Source organism: Melopsittacus undulatus, chromosome 1 (genome assembly GCF_012275295.1).
Source record: "Melopsittacus undulatus isolate bMelUnd1 chromosome 1, bMelUnd1.mat.Z, whole genome shotgun sequence".
In the NCBI taxonomy this organism is placed as follows: domain Eukaryota; kingdom Metazoa; phylum Chordata; class Aves; order Psittaciformes; family Psittaculidae; genus Melopsittacus; species Melopsittacus undulatus.
This window is the reverse complement of record NC_047527.1, coordinates 149,050,562-149,070,383: the sequence shown is the minus strand read 5'-3', so window position 1 is coordinate 149,070,383 and position 19,822 is coordinate 149,050,562. Positions and strand designations below refer to the sequence as shown.

General features: G+C 39.2%; 1 protein-coding gene across 1 annotated transcript in view; it reads right to left on the bottom strand.

The window, feature by feature from the left end:
• The window catches only part of ADCY1 (adenylate cyclase 1), a 136,922-nt gene that overhangs the window by 32,691 nt on the left and 84,409 nt on the right, over nucleotides 1–19,822 (bottom strand). Inside the window, exons 6-8 of the mRNA XM_034065282.1 lie at nucleotides 14,304–14,462; nucleotides 12,556–12,697; nucleotides 415–570 (exon numbers count right to left, since the gene is read on the bottom strand). Of these exons, the coding sequence (XP_033921173.1) occupies nucleotides 415–570; nucleotides 12,556–12,697; nucleotides 14,304–14,462 (457 nt within the window). The remainder of the gene's footprint in view (nucleotides 1–414; nucleotides 571–12,555; nucleotides 12,698–14,303; nucleotides 14,463–19,822) is intronic.

Genomic DNA, 19,822 nt, shown 5'->3' with positions numbered 1-19,822 from the left:
ATTTAGAATTTGTATTGGGAACAAAGAAGGTTTTTAGCTTATCACCTGCCTTTTAGCTTTTAGAGAACCATCTTGAGATACCAAATTATTCTGTTATCTTGCATTTGCTGCTATCAGTTTCAGACAGCTCTAGGAAACTGCAGGAACAGAACAGATGCTAATTCCTGTGAAGGAAGCCCTTAATAGAAGCACCATAGGCTACCTGAGCTGGCTTGTTTAAGAAGAGCTCTAAATTTGAGGCCTGTTATAATTTCTATCTGTATTGTGAGAAGGCTGTGGGCATGAGACAGTCCTAGCTTCAGCAGGAACACCAGAAACTCCTCTGTCATTTGGGTAGGTCACCCCATACATTCTCAGAGCAGGTCTGCTGAATGTGGCCCTGGAATAGATGCCTGAAGAGCCCACATGGATTACCTTATCATCATCCTCACACGTCATGACATTGGAGAAAGGGATCTCTGCTTTGAACATCTTCCGACAGTGCATGAGCTGAACAAGCAGGTAGCAGACTGTCTTGAACTTCATTCTTTTGGCAGGTTTAATGTCTGAGAGAATCAGTCCAGGAAATATCTGTTGGTCAGGAAAACAGCATTTATAATTATGTCATTATTCCCACCCAAACCATTCAGTGATTCTGTGATTCTGTTCCCATGCAGACATCTGTACTTGCAGACGTTTCCACCATCTAGTGGTCAGAACAAAGCAATATTGCAACCAAGCAGCAACACATTTTGATAAACATTGTATATTTGCAGGTGAAGATTACCTCATCCTTTTTTAACCTGAGATGTAAAGAATCTCTTGAGCAGACAGTATTTAAACACATTCTTCACATTACGGAACCTCTTTTCTACATAGAAATGCAGTCTATTAAAAAAGCATATTAATGACAAACTCTGAAGGAGGCAATATTTGTATTTCTTTAACCTTAAAAAACATTCTGGAAGAATACAGGAAAAATAAGGAAGAAATGAGCATTTTTATTAATTAATGTTAAAAACCATAATTTCAGTCTTTTTCTTATTTCCTTATTTTGTTACTTCAGCCACCGGTAAGGCTGTTAAAATCAGAAGAGGATAGCTTTTGCTTTAAAGATACATACATGCTCTAAAGGAGGCTGTGAGGCACTCAGGTTGTATCTTACATCTTCTTTCTTCAAAGCAAGACGTGTTATACCATAGAGAAATAGTCTCAAAGGGTTCTCTTCCTTTTACCACACAGCTCCCAGTTCAGCAAGGACAAATATTTTCTTGGTTAACTCATAAGCATGAGTTTAACTCTTGCTGACTTCAGTAAACCCCTCTAGCACATACTCACTTTCACAGATCAGAGTAAGAGTGATCCTTTGTTCTACCCTCGGTATTTCTACACATCTTATTCATGCTTCTGGCATGTGGAATGTGTAAAGCAGTGTTCATGGGAAATGTGGAAGGACCCCATGCCACCACACTATGGGAATTAGAGCTTGTAACATTAATCTTTTCTGGAGCAGAAAAATAAAGAAGCACAGAGGTGTTGGTCCCTAGTGTTCCTGGGTACAAAACGCAAAGCAAATCACACTCCAAAAACTTTATTCAAATGCTCTTAGCCCACAAATGGCACTAAGGATTCGCTGTTCAGCCTTCACAATACTATGACTTTCTAGAGAAGCTTGTGTCATTACTTCAGAGATCAAGGAATGAAGAAAGCAGCATTTGCTTAGGGCATGTTTTCATGGATACTGAAATTTAGAGAGAAAGGAAAATGACACTGCTTCTATTCTGAATGGCATATCAGGCACAGGTTTGCCATGCTAAACATGCCATGCTAAACAACACAGCTATGCACTTGGATTTTCTAGAGAATCAAGGGGATATAACCCTCTTGATCTACCAATACTCTGTTTAGTCAGCTACACTGTGGCTATGAAACAAAAGAATGACTTGTTTATACATAGTTTATTACTAGCATGTAGCTATGTTATAAACGTGTGACAAATTTCAAATGTGGGATGGTGCCTAGGTATGCTCATGTGCTTTGCTGTGCACTGAAAACCTGACTGAAACCAGGTAACATCACCAGCATTGTAGTGCATGGTCATTGGCTAGAATTTAAAAGGACACTCATGTATCTAGTATGTAATCACTTGTGTGATAGTTTAACAAAAGTGTCCATGAAGTGATTCCCAAGGTGAACCCCTTCTTTTGAGAGCTTTATGGCAGAAGACTTACTCTTGCAATAACCGCATAGAAGATACTGTATAAGGATATCCACATACTAATTATCCTTTAAGTATTCCTAAGGACACTAAATAGAAAGTTTTTATGCTTGAGCATGGCAGATACGATAAGCTTTTGAGCTACCATTCCCAACAGCTAAAACATACTTTCTGGACACATACTCTGCTTATAAAAATTCCCAATTTTCCCTAGCCCTAATTCCTCTAAAAGTACCATATATTTCACTCAGTCTCCCTATCAACCTTTTCATACGACAAAGATTAGTAACTTCCTTGAAACTCCCTCCAGTTTTGCATTTTGCTCCACCTTTTTAAAACAGAGATAAAATGGAATACATAGAGGTTTACAGGTGAACCATATCTCAAGAGATCATTAGCTCTTTCTTTGCCCAAACCTTTCACTGTGGACATTGCATTAACTAGGTCAACAATTTCAGTTTTAGGTCTCCGTAAGATTGGCTGGAAAATATGCTCTTAAGTAAGTAGAGAGCCGCAGAAGCGGCTTGACAGCCTTCAGTATGGAACTGCCACAGTAAAGGTGCAAGAGCAGCAAAGAAGGGGTAGAATTTCTTACAAGTGAAAAACTGAGGAAAACAAGACTCAGAAAGGGGAGCCCAGGGGCACGACTATATCCACCTCTAAGGATTTGAAATCCTGTGAAAAAAGAAGAATTTAGACCTTCCTCGATGCAAAATTCTTATTACAGATGTGTTTCTGTATTAACCTGCAACTTTAAAACTTGGAATGGATACAGCCTGGCTCACTCAGGCAGTGTGACCCTGGCACACCAACATGACTTTTCCGCAAACACGTGCGTTCGTGCACTTTCCTGACTATATCTTCAAAGAAGTAAGTAGAACATTTTATAGCTCACACCATCAGTAAGTCTATTTTTTGTTTATAAATCTTACCAGCAGACACTATATCAACCTTTGTACACTGGAAATAAAAGGGAGCTTTCCAACTGTCTGCAATCAAATAGGAATTTTTCAGCTCAGGCCACTGAAAGAAAAAAGGAGTAGTGTATCTCCTTCTGGGCTCCCCAGTAGCAGAAAAAACCGTGACAAAATGGAGTTCAGCAAAGGTTCATAAACCAACTGGGGCTCTAAACCATATGACATACAGAAGAACCTGTGGGAATTCAGTTCATTAGCTGGGAGAAGGCTATGGAGAGATCTAATTGCTATCTTCAACAACCTAAGTAGTAACTGCAGAGAAGACAGAGCCAGACTCAATGTAGAAATGATCAGAAAAAGCACGAGAGACAATGAAGAGAGGCTGGATCAAGGGAAATTCCTATTTGATGCAAAGAACATTAATTTTCACTGTGAGGATGATGATGTGCTAGAGCAGGTTGCCCAGAGAGGCTGTGGAATCTCCAGCCAGAGAAACACTAAGCACTCACACAAAGGAGTTGCTCTGAGCAATGTGCAATGTCAGAAGTGGATCTAACTGTGAGGCTAGCCATGCTTTGAGTAGGAAAGTCAAATATATAACTCTAACAGCTCCTTCCAAATTCAGCTACTGTGCGATGCTGCAAGCATGTGTGGAACACATACAGCTACGGTTCTCCCTGGCTGTCCAAGAACCTAGCCACTCAAAGGACACTGCAGGGCACACAAGCCAGGCATACTGTCAGTATGCATAATTTCATATCTATTAATATAATTAATAGATATGTATAATTTTTATTTATATTAATTTATATGTTTGTGGGTTTTTTTTTAATCTAGTGGTTGCAGAACACATAGATTCTGCACTGGGCCTGAGGGTTTTCCATCCTACCATTCTATATACACAATCCTAAAAATACAAAGGAAATCTTTCCCACTTTCATCTCACAAATCACGTCCCTTTTTTATTACTACTTTTACAGCAGAACACCACTTGTGACACAGTGAACTTCCAAGTCGAATATTTAAGTAATCTCACCTTCTGCTGTTATCCTCTGCTACAGAAAAGAAATGCAGTACAGTCTGTTAAAACAGACTTGAAAAACCCCCAGTATCTCTCACTCTGCCTTATTTCTGAACTTGTTCCAGGCCAGCATTACAGGGAAACTGGACTGCAGCATTCTCATTCCAGTTCACTTTTTGTAATGCATTTTACTTTCACACTTTCTTATGGCCCTTGGGATCACCTTTTATTCTGCTCACTGTTCATTTTCTTCATTATGTTAGGGAAAGTTGGCTGTTTGCTGCAACACAGCTGGCAAACAAGTTTTAGAGCTTGGATTTTCCAACAGAGCACTCTGAAAGCAGCCAGACTATCTACAGCTTTGTGAGTATCTTTAAGTATGCAGACAACAAACCGAGTGCTGATTAGAATCCTGGGAAAACACCCCAGTGTTTGAATCTCATGTAATACCCTGGGAAGGGATTCACTGGTGCTTATCTGGGATTCTCAGGAACAGCAGCAGTCTGTTGTTCCCCTGGCTATATTCAACTACAGTGCTTAAAATGGCATGGGACAAAAAAGACAACTAACGACACACAAAGCACATTTACAGAAATCATCAATGCTGTAAGCATTGTGTCTATCTGTGTTTTCTCTCTTCAGGCAGGCAGGACCATGCCTCTTGGTTAGCAGTATTTGTCTGTTAATATCTGCACACCATTTTGCCCTGAGATAGATGTGCAAATCTTATTTGGCTTTTTTACCTTCTTACATTAAAATCATCAGACATATATTTTTCCATCCTTTTCTACTGCCCTTGTGACTCCTTTTGCTTATACCTCAGCTGTCTATCAGGAAAGCACATTAGTTACTTTTACCAGTAAGTAATGCAGCTTCTATAAGACAAACTTAATTTTCAGAATGGCTTGGCCACTTCCTTGACACAGAAGAAGTTTTCAGCAACTGTGAAGACTAGAACAATCTCTAAGAGATCAATAACAGAGAAAATCTTATAGCAGTGCCCCATGCTTCTCCCTTCTACAGATTCCATATTTCAGGAAGAAGAACAAGAAGAGAGGAAATCAATGTTAGATCATGTTAGTAGCTTCACCATTGCTGACAGCCCAAGCTGTGTGCTGTCACACTGACGATGATGCACTAGCAATTTCACAGCAACTGCAGAAACAATCCTGAAGATGGACAGCAACACACTGTGCAACACAACCACCATTCCTCTGCCTGTGTTTGTTGGGTGCTAACATAAGCAGTGTTGGGGTGTGTTATATTCCAACAACTTGTACAGTGCAGCGTCTCAGGCACAAATCAGCCCGTCCAGATACAAGCTAGAGCTTCCATCAAAAGGCTGTGTGCCTATCTGTTAAATTAGATTTTGTAAGGTATATCTGAGGTGAAATGCCCAAGTTATACATTCAGATTTCTAGTTAAGCTTCTTGGTAGGAGCTGTCAGCCATTGGGAGCAAACACCACCCTGGAATGTCGTAGTTGTGGCAGAAGCAGTAGCTGCAGGTAGTTGCCCATCTGAAAACAGAAATCAATGCGTGCCCATCTTTGGGCTCATATGCCTCACTTTGGACAATTCAAATCAGAACAATTTTGTCAAATATGTTTTTGCTGGCTGCATGCTAGCAAAGGAGAGAGTTTATCTGAGTAGCTGAAGAAGTTTTCACCCATCTTGCATTAACTGCAGAGCTCTCTTCTTCTGTTACTACTTAGAGTCCAGGTGTCAGAGCTCTAGCACTCCAGAAAGGCTGGTAAGCATGTGGTCACTTAAGTCAAAATACCTTCAGAATGAACTAGTCAGGAAAGCTGATAACTTACAATGACCATGAAAACTCTCTTGAGACAAAAGTGGCCTGGGTATTTCTATGATATGCAAAAAAGTCCTAGGAAACTGCCAGCCATAGGGATGGATTTACTGGGCCAGAAGTGCTCTGTGGAAAACAGGAATTTGACATGTTTGGAAAAAGAAGGAGAACCTGAGAACAGTGTGATATGTTCATGTAGGCGTAACCAGAGTGATTAAATGAAATTAACTTTGCAGAGAAGGAAATTTCATACAAGTAAAGGTGGAACTTCAATTTGAATGGAAATACTAAATTACAAAGAATTAAGTGCAGTAATTTCAGACCTGTTGTTTCACACAGGTTTATTTTGTTCCTTCTGTAGCCTTCTTTTTCTTTACTTACTGTTCACATGATGATGTCAAGATACTCTATTTTAATCAGGTCAGACAAAATCCAACAAACTGCTATCAAAAATCCTAGTAATACATGGATTATAGACACACATTGCTTCACTTTGAAAAGCTGGATGAAAGTATTAGTAAGACATGCTAGAAAGCATCTCAAGAGGGTATATGAACAGTTATTCTAGTGAAACATGCTAGTTGCTAACAGATTCACAGGTAAAACTGATTTATGAATGAAGTCAAAAGGCAAGCACATGGAGTCATGTATTTCATCCATACAACACAAAAAAACCTATCGTGAATCTATGTTGTTTTCTCTGTGCTATATTGTACAAAGTTCATCCCATGCTCGAGGAAAATAAAAACCAAATCATCCACAAGAAAGACATAAACAGACAAAACCTGTTGGTTGGTGTTGGAAAGATACATTTCCTAGTAATTTATTTTAACATAGAAGGCAGATCAACTGCTTCACGCAAGAAAGCTGATTAACAGTAAAGGTGGATGTTGTCCTCCAAGTCAAAAAACACTGCAGAGCGATAGAAAATGTGTTTATTTCCTATAACTCCTCGGTGACAGGACTGCAGTGCAGGAAGATTAAAATCCCATCTGTTTATGCTAGATGAAACAACAACAGATGAAAATGATGTGACAGCCTTTGCCACTTTTCTTGCAGCCGTTGTCATGCAAGTTAGAACGAATCTCAGGTTGCTGAATTTCTGCCTATTGGATCGTAAGTCAAAGAAATTAAGTGATCAACCTTTTGAGCTGCTAAATCCATCTGCAGCTCATAACAAATCATGCCGCAGGTGTGTGGTGTAGTTAATTGCTTTACCTTTCTTCTGTTTGCAGGACCTTTTCCATTTTAAATAGTATTTTCCATTGAATACTCCTGAGTTGTGTTTGCTTACTGACAAGATTCTTGAACTTTCAGGCTTTCAATTTAGTTTTCCTGAAATCCTAAGATTGAAAAAAGTGCTCCTGTCTTCCTCAAGTACTTCTTTACCTTCTCTTTTCAAAGACATTGCTGGTGTTTTGGTTTGGCTACAACTGGTTTTTGGACAAAAACAGAACCGAAATTTTAGCTGCCTGCATTGAAACACTTAGGATGTGGCTCAACACCAGGCAGGAGACAGAGTGCCGTACCTCCAACCAGCATCTGCTTCCTTCTGGCTGCATAACTAAACAAAACAAGGATTCGGGCAAAAATAGTCAACTGGGATTTTGGTCATAGCATTACTCAGAGACTTCAGATAATAGAGCAGGGCTGTCCAAGCTCAGAAAAGATTTTCTGAGACTGTCTGCCATGGATTTGTATATATGTGATAAGGTAGGACAGAGAAATATCAGCCTTTCCAGAGAAACAGCTAGTTTCCAAAGGGCAAACAGATGTACTACTCGCTTTCATGGACTTTTCATGGATTTCTGTCACTGTGTGCTATTCGTATCAGTTTTATGACCCCCTTTTCTGGACACAGGTCTACTGCTTCCTGTCAATGGCCTAGAACATTATTTGTCTTTGCCTTAGCTCTGGAGCTGATGAAGTTACTTAGTGCAGCTGGTTATCTACTCAGGCTCACTTCTGTAAATGCAAAAACTAACACATTCCCCTCACAAACACTTGATCACTTCTGACCACTGCTTGGCTATCTGTAAAAGTACCTTAGGAACTCTGGTTAATTGTTTGTGCTGGGCTGTTGAAATCAATGAGCCTTTTCAAAGCTAAAGAGAAGCCATCAGGGAGAACTGCTGCAACAAGAGTAAGCACAATCAAATACAAAATCACCCAGTTATCACCAAGTTTGTGGCCATACCGTAGGAGGTGTAACACTGCAGGAGAATCATACCTTCTAGAGCAACCACAGAAGTGTAGTCCATCTAAGCTCACTACCTCTGCTGTGCTTCTGGGAGTCAGCTACAGAAGCTGTAAAACTGAGACTAGCTATGATTGGTGTCAGTGCTGACAATGAGAGAATAAAGAAGTCTAATGAAACCAGATCCAGTCTATTAAAAAAAAACACCATAAATTAAATTTTAAGCATCCAGCTTAAAAATCAGAAAAAAGATTAGTAAGGTAGATTAGAGAGAAATCATTATTGGAAAAAGGTATTATCTGGGTCCAAGCAGTTATAAAGTTCTTGTAAGGGGCTCTGATATTAATGTATCTGGCCTAGAATTTCTGCCCTGATATAACATCCACATGCGGTAATATCTACAATACTTCAGAAAGCCAGTGCCTTTTGAAACTAAGAGAATGTCCATGTGTTTAAAGCATAGGATAGCATGAATATTTCACGTATTAGAAAGAGATCTGTTTTTCTAACTGCATCAGACCTGTTTGAAAAGACCAAGATACTCATGTGTGTGTCAGACTTGTAGCTAGTTACATTCATCAAACTTTTCAAATCTTGTTTTGGCCCACATCACTATAAGCTGTAGTATCAATTACAATAAATAAATTATAAATAAGAAATAATATAAATAATATGATATAAAATATATAATATGCAACCTACATAAATAATAGATGTATGATATAAATAATAAAGAATAATAATAAAATAGTATGAAAACATAATTAAACTTTACTTAAAAGAAATGTGCATTTTCAGAACTAGAAACTTTGTCAGGGCACTGTAACATTTTGTATTGTATTAAAAAAGCATTATTTGCAAAAATTTTAAACTATGATGGCCAGCAAAAGAATTTGATTTAAAAATTTCCTGTGTGCCTTTGGAAATCACATAAATTATTTACGTCTGTTTAGAAGCTGTTTATGCAGCCAAGCATGCATGATTATTGCTTAATAGTAACAACAGACTAATATAATGTCTACCAAAATAAAACCTGTAACAAAGTAAAAAGGAAAGTATTCCCTCACTTAAAAGTGCTCTCCCACATTAGCTTATACACCAAACTTATATACCTGATCAGATCACAACATTGTGGTTGTTGGCTTATTCAGTAACAGATTAAAAAAACAATGGAATACTTTATGATGCATTCATGTTTAAAACATAACTAGTACATGAATGAATTGTCTTACATTGTTTCTCATTCTTGGTTTGGGTGATATTTGTGATGAAAGATCTTCCTGTCAGACTAAATATGGGAGAATGTGGGGTATGTGTCTCCTAAATAAATAAAAAAATTATAAAAACTCTAAGTGGGCCTATTTACCTTCCAAATTCAACAGATTCATGGCCATCTGTTGCTCATAGAATTGACTTTCATTCCTCTTGGCATCATACCTGATAAAGTCAGTTCATATTAATGTCAGAGATGATGCATAAAGAATAAAAAATGTATCTGCATTCCAGCTACTGAGGCTCTGGGGGAAGAAATACAGCATCAAACCAACAGATACTTGAATTCACCTAGAGAAACCCTATCTTGTCTGTGCTTCATGGGCAACTTTCTGTTTCAGTGTCTCTGAAGAGTTAAAGACTGAATCAGAGTAGGAGGGGACAGTAGGTGTTTACTCTGAAGGTAAATACAGTATTAAGTAGCTCGTGGTCCAGTGATCAGTATGCAAGTACATGAAGACAGGAGATGTGTGGTGTACTGTAAGAATCAGCGAACTGACATGCTGATTGATCTGTGAGCCCAGAAGAGAAGCCAGTCGAGACCAGTACAATTCATGAAGAGTTTCTCTGTGCCAGTTTGGCTGACACGCCATTCATGCATGTCGGAGAGCTAAAGTTAGCCAAGCTGTACTGCAGCATCTGCCACTTCCACAAGCCCATTGGTGGCACCACTTGGGTGAGGTGGCATTTGGTTTATGTCGCTGATGACAAACTCATCAGTCATTTCTCACCTGCAGTTCCTCAGCAACCTTGCAAAGGCAAAGAAATGCATGCTCACACCGTAGCAGGCTCTCATCCTTGCACATTAAACGTGCATTGACCTGGGTTACTTTGATACGGGAATGTTAAGGCTCTGTTCCTCAATCACTGGTAAATGCAGAGGAGTTGACACAACACAGTTTCTTTATCTAACAGCCACATTTATCCTCTTTTCTCTCTCCTTGTCTCTGTGCACCAATCTATCAACAATTTCCTAAAATTAAAATATTTCTCTTCTCAATATGAAACAAAACCTGATACATAATAACATAGGAAATGAAATTATACATAATGTTCTAGGAGTGAAAACAACAGGAAACCAAACCAAACATACCTGGCAGCATTAAGCAACACACCTTCCTGAATTCATCTCACCCTTATGTTTTCTCTTCTTTATTGGAATTAGTTAATCTACAAACTGATTCTGGTTTTAAGAGAACCACCAGAAAACTGTCGCCCTGGCTGCCAAAGCAGATCCAGCCCAGTGCCTTCCCACCTGTTTTCTTTCACACTATCTAAAAACAAATTTAAACATCTATATCAGCAGAACTGCTATAGATGAGACTGCAAGATTTTCACAGTGAATGAGAACATCCCATCTCTCTAATAATAAAATGCTTTAGAGGAAGTGTATAGAAAAACTCCACCCTTGCAGCAGCCTTTCTGGAGTAAATGAACAGGATCTTTCACCCCCAGAACCAAATCCTCGGTGACTGGACTTCCAACATTTCCACAAAAACTCCCTAAGTCAGCAAATTCAGACCAAGAAACTGACTGCAGGCATGGAATTCAAGATGACCCATTTTTTCCTGGTTGCTTTTTGGTCAAACACCCATTGGCTAACACCCCCAAGCGTGGACCTTTCACATTGCTTTATAACTTGGTCCATATTGGTTTCATACTTTCAGAACTGGCTATTACAATTTTCCCTCTAAAGATCAAATCCCTGAATAAAACTTGTTTGGGCAGAGTCTCAGAAGATAAGGGTGCAAAATCCTGTATCCCAAGCTGCCTGGCTGAGATAAAGAGCAATAAAGCTCCTCTTGGCCTTTAAACATGTCATGGCAGGTAACCTCTAAGACAAGCCTCATTTGACATTGGAAAAGGTCAGAAACAAACTGAATGTGTTTACCTGATGATTCTGGACTTTCAAGACTCCTATTGAGGTCACAACATTTTTTCAGTAGAACAAAAGGCTGCCCTAACCTCAGTAACTGGTTGAGGAAGAAAGGTGTGACTATAACTGAACTTGTTGGAAAACCCCTGTCACCACCTTCACTGCATGCTGAGATTCTAGATATTACCATCACACTGCTGTGCCTCTGTTCTTCATATTCATATATGGTTAGAACAAGGAGTCACATTCATCTCCATCTCCACCAGGGTGGCTAAATCCTGAGTAATATCTAAGAAATTAAGTTCCTGCTTAAATGAGCTAAAATCTTCTCTTACCTTATTCTTTCCACACTTCCCATTTTCTGTTCTCCACCAAAAAGAAGACAAGAGCAGAAAACATTATTGTCCCTCAAGGGCACTGGTGACTTACACCTAGTACATCTCCAGGGGTCTGACAAAAGGAAGAAACTGAAGGGAGAGGGAAGCTTAAGAAAAGTTGGAGGGAAAGGCAGCACAGATAAGAAAGGCATGACCAAAATCACTGTGGCAACCTGAGGAGACAGAGCAAGCAAGGATGACATTGAAACTGTCACAAGCAGCTCAGTGTGGCAGGAGAAAAGAACATGCATGTTCTGGACAGAAGACATATTATTTGTTGCAATGATCCTGGAAAACTTACTCAGCTTCATCATAAATACCTGATCTATGGAATGGTGGTATCTACATTCAAAAGCAGGATGGTTGGCAGCAGCCCCTTCCTCTGGCCTGGATAAAAGGGCTGGTGTTGTACAGGCTGGCCACACAGCAGCGTATCCAGATTTCCATGGGATGTTAGTTCAACCACTGTTGAATTCATTTTACTAGCTTTTCTGCTGTGGGTGTGCCATAGCTGTAAATACTACCTTTTCTGTGTCTATTCATCAGGAATCCTCCAGGTCCAGTAAAGGAGCCACCAGTATTGCAAGTGATGTAAAAAGTGTTAAGAGAGCCTAAGTAAAATGGGAATATGGGAATGAAAGAATAAAGAAAAATAGAAAACCAGCCAAGCTGTGAGCATTACTATTCTGAAACACCCTTTTGAAGGGAGAAGAAAGGGAAGAGTGAATTGATGTTTTTGAGTAATATTATGTGATTTCTGATAGAATGATTACAGAATCTGAAGAGCTTTTAGAAATCAGAAATACCAATATTGCCTCTGCTTTCAGAATAACACAGAACAGTAGTTAAATTATGAAGATACCACGGAATGAGCTGGACTGTGTAGAGCTTACCTTCCTACGATGGGATGGCACAATGAAATACGTTTCAATATTATGCTTCTTCAAGAAACTATTCCTTTCATGACCATATCCTGGTTCAACCTCATAGTCCCCATTTAGGCACTCTAAGGTGGTCTTTGTAATGTGAACTTTCCTGGAGAGAAAAAGAGGACACTGTTGTTTAAAGCAAAGATACATTACGGTCAAGTTGCTACTGAAATACAGTCTTAAGCAGAATCATAAAATAGTTTGGGTTGGAAAGGACCTTAAGATCATTCAGTTCCAACCCGCCTGTCCCCCTCACACTAAACCATGTCACCCAAGGTTCTGTCCAACCTGGATTTGAACACTGCTAGGGATGGAACATTCACAACTTCCCTGGGCAGCCCATTCCAGTGCCTCACCACCCTTACAGTAAAGAATGAGTTGAGAAGATCATAAAGAGGTCAAATTACATGCAAAATCTCATTTTGATGTAAAAAAAGTTCTGTTTTGTCTTTTCAGCCGAATAGAACATAGAGATATTTCCATTACATGCAGTTTCCAAACTTGAGCTATGAACAGAACAATAACTCTTGACTGTCCAAACACTTGCAGGTTTATTGATATGTAGCAAGTGGAAGTCTGCACATCATCTTCCAAATTGCGTGGCTCTCCTCCATGCTTACCTCACTGCCTGCTTGGAAAAACATCCTGCTCTTTGAAACTTGTGATTTCACACCCTGAATTCCTCCTATGCATTAAGAAGAAACTCCTTTTTCTGTTCCCCTTCATGGCTTTGACTTTTTCATTTACTTAGTGCTTTGTAGGCAACTTTTTAATTTGCTTTGTTTTGGCAGCACAGCCATCTTCGACACTATCAGTGAGTTTTATTATGCTGAAAAATGTCCTTACATTTTCTCCCAAAAGGCTCCTTACATTTGCAATGTCCTCACAGAAGACATCTGAAAAGCAATTACTGCTTTCCTCTATTAAACCTGTGTTCAGATTTTTGCTTGCTGGAAAGCCTTAAGGTAAGGAACATCCCAAACACACTGACAGAATCATCTGAGGCAGATCTATGTAACACAGAGAAGTTCACTCAACCACAAAAATTAAGAGGTTTCATTGTCCCCCTCTTCAGCAAACCCTGATCTTGTAAAAATCCAACAGAGGATGGTTGGTCCCAGTCCAAATGGGAGTTGCACACAGAAACACACCAACGCACCTTTGTGAAAGTGCTCTGCATGCATTTGAGTCCAAAGAGCACTTAAATTCCAGGACATGCCCCATGGGTTGGCTGCAGGTTTATGCGCTACCGTATCACTTGCGCACACACCATCAGTATTTGAGTCCATAAACAGGTATTTTTTCTACTACTGTTGGAAACATTACTGTGTAAAAGGAGTGAGGCTCACACCTCTACATGCGTAGAGGTGCAAGGAAAAATATTTCCTGGAATAATTAGAGATCTTTACTTATATACATGAAATGGTGAAAGTCTAGCACTCCTGCATTCCTAGCACTGCCTCATCCCTACTCTTTATATTTGGCAGCTTCTAATGAGGATTTTGCTTGGAAATGTTTTGCTTCTATTTTAGCCTATTATGAATGTAAATATCAAGATCATTTTGAGAATTTCATAGGATAAATCACGTAATATATTAATTGCTCTTAATGAACACTACCCTTATGGGTAGCATATGCCTCAAAGAAGGAGCTAAATTCTTCACCCATACAGGTTTCTGTTGCATATTCTATGGTTTTTATTCCAGACTTACCCAGGCAATCCTCCAGCTTCCATTACATTGGCTAAAGTCACATCATTTGACCAGACATCATATTGCCATTTTCGAAGACCCAGGACCCCACAGAGCACCCTGCCTGTATGCAATCCAACTCTCATGTTGAGATCAACTTCTGTGGCTTCTGCAACAGATCTGGAATAGAAAGCATCATAAAGTTAGTCTTTAGGCAATGATTCTTGCTTTTCTTTTTCTCTCTTTTCCTCAAAGTTAAAATATGAATCTTTTCAGACATGTAGATATATATTATATATATATATACACATATACACACACCCTTTGAAAAAATTATATATTCAGGCTAGGTCCCCAGGTGTAATTCCAAATAAATGATTTTCTTGGTAATATCTTATTACTGCTGAACCTAAATCTCAGTATATCTGGATCCCTTGACCTTATGCATTGAAATACTATTTTCCAGGTTTCACTGCATTTAATAAAATTAAGAAAAGGAAAAAAAAAGGAGGGAAGCAAGTGTAGTAAATGGCTTTGTCACAGAACTTTCCTAGCTTTTAGGTTTTATTTGCCACTTTTGCTATTACAGTACTGTAGAAACTTCGATATCTTACTGGGAGATAACTTTCTGGCTGAAACTCCAATACCTCAGCAACAGCCAACTTAACTCCTGCACTTCCCTGTATCTGAGATTTTCTTGCATCTCACATATACTTACTTTACTTTGTCACAAAGGTTCCCTTTTCCCAGTGCATATTTAGTGCAGCAGGATGACAAGTGACCACAATGTGATTGCTGGAATCAAAATAAGATTTCTGAAACAATATTATTAGACTGAATTTTAACCTGACATGTCAGTAAGCAAATACGTTTCAATTCTGGTTTTACTCCAGACTGCTTTCAGCTCAGTATTAAAAGGGGCTACCTGGCTTCTTTTTTATTACCAAAAATCTTTGTTAATGTTATGCCTCACCCTAGCTTTGGGTTTACTGGCTGGGGGATTTTTCTCCCTCTAATTCTTTTTCACCCCATCAGTCAGATTAACATCATGTTTGATCCTATACGGGCTAACTGAATTTTCATGGAGGGGTTTAGTATTAAAACACTAAGGAAAAGTTTGGTCTTGTGAGCAATACATAAACTTGAGTTACTCAAGACTTGCATTTAATTTCTCTCTTCTTTTACCACAGTTCATTGTGACCCAAAGTAGTTTTATCCTCTATTGTTCTTTCCACCTGTAATATAAAATTAATGCTTTTTCCCCCCCTTACTCCTTTTGTTTGTAGTGTCTTGATCTCAAGGTAATAGTCTAAAACGTTGCCCTTGTAATAAAAATAATATGTAGGGATCCCAACATTGTCTCTCTGTGCAGCACAGGGGATTAAAGATGATTCTTTAAAGGTTATTGTCTTATTTCTATTGAACAGTTTAGATTTGTGATGCTCTCTAAGCTCACCATTTAGTTAAAATTCCACTTCAACAAAAACTTACCTAGGTAACAATTAACATCTTTTATTCCCAGTGTCTCTCTCAGACTGTCATTCTTCTTGGCTGATACTTCTTTAGTACTTCCTGATATTTTTTCAACTGATATTTCCCCCTATGCTGCTGCTATAAAACCATTGTAGCTAATCACTACTACTAATCACACACAGTTGTGCTGTGCCTTTACCTTTATGGTATGCTCAGCTAAGCATCATTTCCTACAGTGAGACTGAAAGGGCACAGACTTAAATGCTTTTAGAGCTTCTGTGGGAAAAGAGGTATGAAGAGATACTAGTTGAGAAGGTAAATGGATAAGCAATGACTCCACTCTACTATTTTCTAATCGCTTCAATCGCCCTGTCTCGGGAGTACAGGACAAAGAAAATGATGAAACCAACAACTCAGTGCAAGAACAGCAGATGAAAAGTGATTATAAGCACTCTTTCCAAGCTCCTGCAAGAGTGGCACATAAACTACTTGTAACTATGGACTTACACCTGTAAATGAAATCTAAACTTTAGAGACTGCATAGCTGGGAAAAGATGAATTCATTGGTAAGTCATTACTAAAAGCACTTTTAATTTTAGTGTCACAGTAAGGAGGCTTCTCCATTTCTGAATGAATGCAGAACATGCTATAACTCACACCCTGCATTGACTTGTGAACACTGAAAGGGAGCCTTGAGGCTAATAGGCTTACGTATTACATGCAGAGATAACACTGAATAAATCTTTGCAGCTCTTTCTGGTACAGATAACCCGGCATTTCACAGCAAGGTTGCAGCCAAAAAAGAGATAGCATCAGTGAATAGGTGAAACTGACTGATCAGTGTAAGACTTGATTTTCATTAGGCTTTTCAATTTAAATTTCCCACTATATTTAATAGGAAAAGACCTTAAACAGAGGCTCTGGCTCTAATTTTCCCTGATCCTCATTGACTATTGTATATTTTTTTTAAGTATGGTTCATGTCCACTGGATTTGGCAAACGACTTTGCAACTATTTCAGTAGTAGTCACTGTATTTGCCTCTTGCATAGTTGTACTTGTTTAAATACCATTAACATAAAGGACAGCACAGGCGAAGATATGGGGCAAGGAGGAAAAGATACCTGGGCTCAAGTTAAGTAAGGAAATCTGCAGCCGTGATGTGCCAAAGTATATACCATGTCAGCCATCACTGATGTAACATAGAGGTCTCTTTTGTCCCCATAGGGAATCTGTCCATACCCCATTTTTCTGTCATATTTTCTGCAACAGCACAGAAAGGCTTATGCTCAGTGTTGACATCACAGGAGTTAGTGCTCCTGTTCTCTTCCTCAGACAAAAGATGACACAGGAAAACCTGACATTACACCTGGGAGTACACAAACTGGCTGCTGCCATTCCTCTCCCCTCCCCAGTGCCTTTGATTAGCCAGGGACCAAACCCATCAGAAGGAGACAGTTCAAGCATCAACCATCTCAACATCCCATGCAACCAGCATCACAATGTGCAGGTGCACATAAGCCCAAATACCATTTGTAAGGACGTACATGGATAACTGGTGGAGTCATCCAAAAGGGAATAACTCACCTATGTGACACAGAGAAAACCTGATATACCCCACTGAGGTACCTGGATTTCAAGAAGCAAAGGTTGCTGGAGACTTGCCCTCATACCTCTTCAAAGGCCATATGCGGTAGAAACATTCAAACCAGAGATGCGTATCAGATTCCCTCCTCATTTCCAATTAGAAACATTACAGTTTACTGTTCGCCCTATGGTGCTATGGAGTGCATTTAAGTAACTCCCTCATTTCATCACATTTCATCTCCTAAGAGGTTATTGAGCCAAAGTACTTTTTAATATAACTTATGTCAGTTGATGAAGTACTCTTTACATAAAGACAAACTATTAAGAACGTATAAAATTGCCCCTGTAATGCTAACTTAGCACAGTTAGCCAGTTTATTGAGGAGAGAGGTAAGAGCTTGGGTAGCTGGGCAAAACTTTTCTACATTGCAACTTGCTAACAAATACACTTAGAAGGTAAGATACTGTAGTAGGTAGAGTGTAACCTTCAAATGTGGCAAGCCATTTAAGTAAGGTGAAGAGAGTACTTGGCCTAATGCACTGTTCAAAATGAAGGTGAGGAGAACATTTGGCACATTAGAGCAACATCTGGCACATTAGAAGTACTAATGAACATGGCCATTTTAATTATATTACTAACAAAAACCTGACAGTAAAAACTCACCTGATGAAAGCAGCACTGGTGGTATCCTACACTTAACTCCCACTTAAATACTGCCATAATGGTTTAAGTAACCCTGAAGCAAAGCAAACACCTGGCCTGTACAGAGGCACAAGTGAGACTTGTGTCTGATGGATCTGTCAGAAGTGCCTGTCCCAGAGGCAGGCACCACCAAGATGTTCTTCAAGGAAATCAAGGAAAAGAAACATCCAGTGACTGGTTGATAGGTCTGTGGTTGGACCAAGTTGAACTTTATAATGAGCTCTTATAAATTGATGCTTTCTGTTCTCTTCATATTCTGTGTAACTGTTAAGTATCATAAAACATGGTGCTGCATGTGAGTATCATCTGAGAATATTGCCTCACTGCATTTAGATTGAGATTTTTGGGGTAATTTTCAAAGAACATTATAAAATACTTAAAATTTTCACAATTTCACCTGCTTGCTATGAAGTATTTTTTTCAAGGGCGCAGCAAAAGTCAGGCCAGAAGCATTATGGAAGGATACAGCAAAACAAATGGTGTTACATCCTGTTTCAAAAGAATTTCTACTGTCAGTGGGACTTGTGAGTACCTCTGGGACAGGCACTTCTGACAGATCCATCAGCTGAATCACAACTCAAGTGACTGTATTTATTTATTTATCCCAGGTAACATGACAAACCTGTCACTAGGGATGACAAACTCCAAGCATAAATTTACAGTGCCAGGACCTGTTCTCTGCAGTGAAGTGAACAGGCTTTCAGAAGGCTACCAGCTGGCTTCCAACTCTGGATGAAACAGGAAAGTTTAAAACTCAAAGTGACTCTGCATCTCATGGGACTGCTAAATACCACCTAACAAATATACCAATAGAAAACCAAATAGTGCATTTCAACTTTACCATCATAAGCTCTTCACTTCTTTTCATTTGCTCAGTGTATTACAAAGCAATTAATCTGGGGAACTTCGATCTCTGTGAAGGAGTGAAGAATTTTTTCCTGATCTCCAGCAGAACCCATTTTCCTGGTTTGAAGCACTCGATACAGTTGGCTTAGCCACATGCTTCTGACAACAAAAGAACCTAACACAGAATCCAACCATATCTGAACAGATGATGCTTCACTTGCAGTAAAAGTACTGCCATCAAGGGCAGTGGTACTTGGAATGCACCATCCTCCTGTCCTCTAATGTAAGCAGAATAAGCACATTCATTTAACTAAGAAGAAATGTGTTGACTGTGTCTTACAGTCCTTACTCACACAACTGATTCCTCACTGGAAAAAAAAAGAAAGGGCAATTAATTAATTGTGCTTATGTACAAAGGATGCAGAAAAGATCTTCAGCCATTTAAGAACCCTAAATAAATCTGGTACTTGCCTCTTCTCCATCTTGCCCTGTCACTGTGCTTTGACCACCAGCTACACTGAAGACTTACAACTTTCGAATTCTTTGAGAAAACATATCCTGCAATTATCAGTTATCTTCTACCATAACATCTGGCTAAACATGGCTATATTGGACATTACAGCCCATCCACTTGGAATCACAGAGTTGCTGGAAGGGACCTCTGGAAACCATCTAGACCAATGCCCCTGCTCAGAGCCTGGGCAACTATAGAAGGTTGCTCAGGACTGTGTCCAACTTGGTTTTAAATCTCTCCAAGGATGCTGACTCCACAACCTTCCAGTGCAAGCTCTCCAGTATCTGACCACCACCATAAAAGGTTCTTTCTTACATTTAAATGGAATTCCATGTATTTCAGTTTGTGCCCATTTCTTCTTGCCCTGACACTGGATACCACTGAGAAAAGTTTGGCTTTGTCCTCTTTACAACCTCTCAT